Source organism: Pagrus pagrus (genome assembly GCF_965226575.1).
Source record: "Pagrus pagrus genome assembly, chromosome: 13".
Lineage (NCBI taxonomy): Eukaryota > Metazoa > Chordata > Actinopteri > Spariformes > Sparidae > Pagrus > Pagrus pagrus.
The window spans coordinates 19,136,108-19,141,176 of NC_140197.1; the positions used below are offsets into that span (position 1 = coordinate 19,136,108).

General features: G+C 39.8%; 1 protein-coding gene across 1 annotated transcript in view; it reads right to left on the reverse strand.

The window, feature by feature from the left end:
• prkar1b (protein kinase, cAMP-dependent, regulatory, type I, beta) overlaps window positions 1–3,519 on the reverse strand; it is a 67,011-nt gene extending 63,492 nt beyond the window's left edge. Inside the window, exons 1-2 of the mRNA XM_084372639.1 lie at window positions 3,378–3,519; window positions 1,651–1,841 (exon numbers count right to left, since the gene is read on the reverse strand). Of these exons, the coding sequence (XP_084228765.1) occupies window positions 1,651–1,827 (177 nt within the window). The 5' untranslated portion in view covers window positions 1,828–1,841; window positions 3,378–3,519. The remainder of the gene's footprint in view (window positions 1–1,650; window positions 1,842–3,377) is intronic.
• Between the last annotated feature and the right edge of the window lie 1,550 nt (window positions 3,520–5,069).

Genomic DNA, 5,069 nt, shown 5'->3' on the forward strand with positions numbered 1-5,069 from the left:
AGTATTCGTGCCGCCACTCTCACTATGCAGCATTACAGTCCCCACTAACAGCAGCAGTAGCTCCACTATCAATGCCTTGCTTCTCATTTTGACAGTCTGTCTCCTTGACCAGAGCGCTGTGAGGGCCACTGCTCCAAGATGCTGATGGCAGTCAGATGCAAACACATCAACAAGTGTGAAGGACAGTCTGACCTTTTTGTACTTTCTATCCTAAAATCTAGGCTTAATATGTTGTAGGTGCAGAATGTTGTTGTAAATACATTTCTGACTTGTCTGTCCGGATGAATAAATCCAGGGCACAGCATAACTTGTATTTACACAATTTTTAATCTGGATCAAATCAGATGACCGTCACATGCTAACAGACTCACACACATCACTGCAGCTGAGGATGGAGATCCTCCTCAAAGCATCATGATGGTAAACCTCAACCCGGCCACATCTGATGTTGCCTCACAATCACTTCTCTTGTTGAAGCTGAACGCTTAACTCTCCCCAGGCTACAGCTCCACCTCATACACCTTCATGACTTATTTGTGAAGGAGTGTAAGAGTAGAGCCCATTGTTTAAACAAGTAAATCCTATGATCCACTCATGAGCAAACCACCCATCTGCGTCTCTGCTTGACTTGAGACAAACGTTGGGAAAGAACATTCGGGGACACCCTTATTTGGAGACAACCTTACTCTTGTATTAAGCGTAACAACAATTTATCTGTATATCCTATGATACGTCAAAAAGGGCTGAAAAGCCCTGACGAAGTTAGTTGAGTTTGCGTATGCCTTTGAATCTACAGTACGGTTTGCCGTGATTTATTTAGCTTTTCACGTAGAAAGCATCTTGCCACTGTAGAGTTGGGATCAAATCAGCTGAAAGGAAACACACACAAAACACACACACTGAGTAGTCACGTTATTTGTGTGCCACGGGGAGTGTGCTACAGAGGTCGTCCCTGTTTTCTAGTTATGATCTTTCTACCCTTCTCTCTGCAGCTTTTATCTTGTAATGGATGTGTCGCCTCTTGTGTCTCTGCCTACAGACAGACAGACAGACAGACAGACAGGCAGATACAGTCTGTTCCCAAAGCCTGCAAACAGGACACTGGCCTTTTATAGGTGTTCCACTCACATTCCCAAATGGGTTCTCCTATTATAGGCAGAAAAATGAAAGCTCTATTATAACAGCTTGAGAACAGTCTGTTTTTTTTTTAACACAGTGGCTAACTGGGATGTTTTCTTGCCTGCTCATATGCAATGCTCTTACAAAAGTCAGTTGAGAAGATGCACTGTAACCAACAATAAAACTCAATGAGATGGGTATTTTTACACAAACAAGTATCCACAACATTAAAAAAGCAATCCACCTTCTAAATGAGCCGGCGTAATGGCTCAGATCATTCACAGACTATTTCAGTTGAATAGGGTGTATTGTGCTGCGTGGTGAGAAAAGATTAATAACAGAGAAATCTCACAAGAGATCACGACTTGATGACTGCCACACACTGCAATGAACATTCATGTCAAATCATATTCTGTTTAAGAGAACATCAGGCTCACCACACAAGATTTCAGGCAACACAGAGCTCCAAATAATGAGCCTCACACCAAGAAACCTAAATCAGATGAACACGAAACTTTTGTTATCACCAACCTTCTCCAGCTTTTCAAAATGCTCCCGCAGGAACTTCATAGGACGCTCAGGCTTAGCGATGCAGAGGTTCACAATGCACTCTTTGAGGATCTGCTGGATGTTGTGCTTCTGCACGAAAATTTCACAGCCCTTCAAACTCTCGTCTTCTTCCAGAGTGGAGGAGGAGGAGGTGGCCATCTTATCTTTTATCTCTGTGGCAGTGGGGAGAAAACAGGGTGGACCATGAGAGGAGGGAGGGAGAGCGGAGTAGACATGGGGGTAGAGCAGGGTGGCAGGGGGGGAGATGGTTGAGGAAAACAGAAAGGAGGGGCAAAATGCAGTGCACAAAATGTGATTAGTGGTAAGTAGGATGGAGAATGGAGGAGCAATGGATCTTTGGAAGGAGGTGAGTGAACACTTTACACTGTGTTGTTTATGTTTCCTGTCAAGGGCCTCATGACACGACCTGTTACCCCTAGGCAGACAGTGTATGATGAAGGTAATTGTTGTAAGTGTATGTTCCCTTTCCTGGATGAAGATGAAAGATCATTTTGTAGATAATTTGTAATTTGTAATCATAGTATTGGGCAATATAATGATATACACCATAAGTGCGACTTAACATCACACACACAGTGCACCCGTGTACTCCTGTTAACAATCATTCACATAATGTGTTAAGAAATTGAATCAAAATGTGTTATTGGGTGCACCTAAGTTATGTGCTGGTGCTCCTGAATGAAAACGTTAGGCACACCAGTGTAACCAGTGTAACAAGTTAGTCTGGAGCTCTGATATGTCAGTATGAATTGATCAAATGACAGGCACTTAACATCTGTCATTGTGGGCAATGAGCACGTCTGCTTTATTGCAATAATGCATTTTCAGGATTTTTGCATCAGTGTGTTTAGATACCTTGGTTTGTGAGCTATTTAACTGGATGGTTCAGACAAAAAATTTGAGATTCCGGTTCATATTAACAATATAGGAATATTTATAGCAATATGACATTATCAAATCAAACATCCCAGGATCCATGGACAAATGCGCATACCTCTTATTTGTGTCTTTGATTACAGGCAGCTTGAACACTTACATTTAATAAGGGTATACACACAATTAATGCACAACTATGATCATGCATGCCCTTAGTATGCTTCTCTGTGGATGAGGACAGCTAAACATGAACGTTTTGGCAAATGTTGCTTTAATGGACATGTTATTTGTGAATGTAAACACTTCAGCAGGTGGAGGCAAAGCAAATCATATAGCAGTGTATGACAACAGACTACAGCTTTGATTATGTCAGGCTACAGTTGTGTCAAAATAGCAGCAGTGTGTCACATACAGTAGCATGGCAGGAAGCTGAGCAGGTGTAGCTAACTGTAAACTGCCCCGTATCACTTCCTCAAAGGGGAAATCACGTCTACGATTCTTTACTGCATAATAAATCAAAATCAGTCGTGAATTCAGGACATGACATCTACCGAGTGCAGTTTCTTTGCAGCAAATAACACAGCAGTGCCCACATTGACAATTTAGCCATGGTTACTGTCTTGCTAGTGATGACACTCGGCACCTGTTCACTAGCATTCAATAGACAGCTAACCCTGCTAGCTTTGCTAACCTTACAATGACAACCAAACCACAGCGAAGGGGAATTACTGCGTCGTGAGTCGAGGGCCTGGTCTAAACTGTTATTTTGTGTTTTCTCCATAAAAGCACGGTGCTCTCGCTGGTGTCCCTACCGTTATTTGCGGAGGATGCTCAGTGAGAAAACACCTCGCTGTTGGTGGCAGAATGGTGAGGTGCCGTTTGTTTGATGGGATGCTGCTGCTGCTGCTGCTGCTGCGCTGCCTCTCTGCTGCCTCGGCTCTCTCTGCGTCAGTCCCGATGACGTCAATCTGTCAGCCTCCCGACCGCAGCGGCAGCGAGCACGCGCCGGCCATTTGCAGGTAAGAAACGTCTTTAAAGGAAACATCCACCCTATATTAATGCAAAGGTGGCGTTGGGGTGTATTTCGATTTTCGATACGATATTAGACTAGAGACGTATGCATAATGTAATCTAGAGATAATTCATGAAACTGACGCTGATGTTGGTCTCAGGGTTTTTAGAAATACGTCATTAAATACGTCTAACCCAAGAATTCAAGACCTCCAACTCCCCCACCACACCTCAACAACGTCAAACTAGACGTCATAAGAGAACTCTCTTTATTTTTATAATTTTATTGATTCATCCACACTTTATAACAGCTATCAAATCATTAAAATAAACAATTCTATAATAAAAAATGGCAAATTTATACTTAATTCACTTTAGTTAATAATTACTTCACTGGTAAAGAGCAATGAAATGCTTTACAAGCTTTTTATTAGCAGTTTTGTATTGGAAATTTGCAATTGATGTTCATAATACTTAAATGTAAATGTTGAATAAATACTGCGTGGTTCATTTATAAACATTATTTGATGGCTATCGGAGAGTAAAAACTAACGTTTTTAACCTTTACAATTGTTTTATGAACCATTTCATTGTTTCTTAACGGTGACATTACTGAACTAAATCTAATTAACTATACATTTTACATTATTAATGATTATATTATAAAGTGTTAGCTTTGTTCAGAACTTCTTTTTAGCATAGAAATAAGTTTGAATACGTTTGATAAGTCAAAACTGGCCTTATTTGTTCTTATCTTATCAGAAAATGTAAAAACACAAAAAGTCAATGTGAGTCATTACAAGTAAAAGGAATAAAAATGATAAAACAGGCAAAATCACAGAAATAGAGAGAGAGAGAGAGAGACAGAGAGAGAAAGAAAACGTAATGCAAAAATAGAAATGAATAAAATAATAGAATCAATTAAGGATGATAAGAAGACATCACATCAAAGGAATTAAGAACAGAAACAAGTGTGGTCGTAGTGGGTCGTAAAAAGAACAATAAAAGGACAAGGACAATAAATAGAATAAAGATAACAAATAAAAGCAGTAAAGGACAGTAGGAAAAAAGACATCACAAGGGAGGAGTTAAAAACAGATAGACTAAGAGCAGTAAAAGGAATGAAAGATGAAAATTCAGTTAAAAAGGGTGCCTTCACATAAAAGCAAGTCTATAAAAGTGGGTTTTATGAAGTTAATTCAAAACCTTCTCTGCACTACAAGAAATACACTACTCAAAATTAGGTGGGTTTTTTTAGTGTTTTATTTGATTGCTTAAAAAAGGTCCCAAGAACACTGTTTGAAGCTAGAAAGGTGGCAGGGTCTGCCAAATATAAACAAAGTAAAACAGTATGAAATTGTGTTGTCCTTTAAGGTCAGTTTGTGTATTCAGTTTATTCAGTAATGAAAACGAAGCCACTTTGTTTTGTTTTTTTAGTTTGTTTAGTAAGTTTAGTAAACTCAAATGGGAACGCTGACAGGACAGAGCTTGAA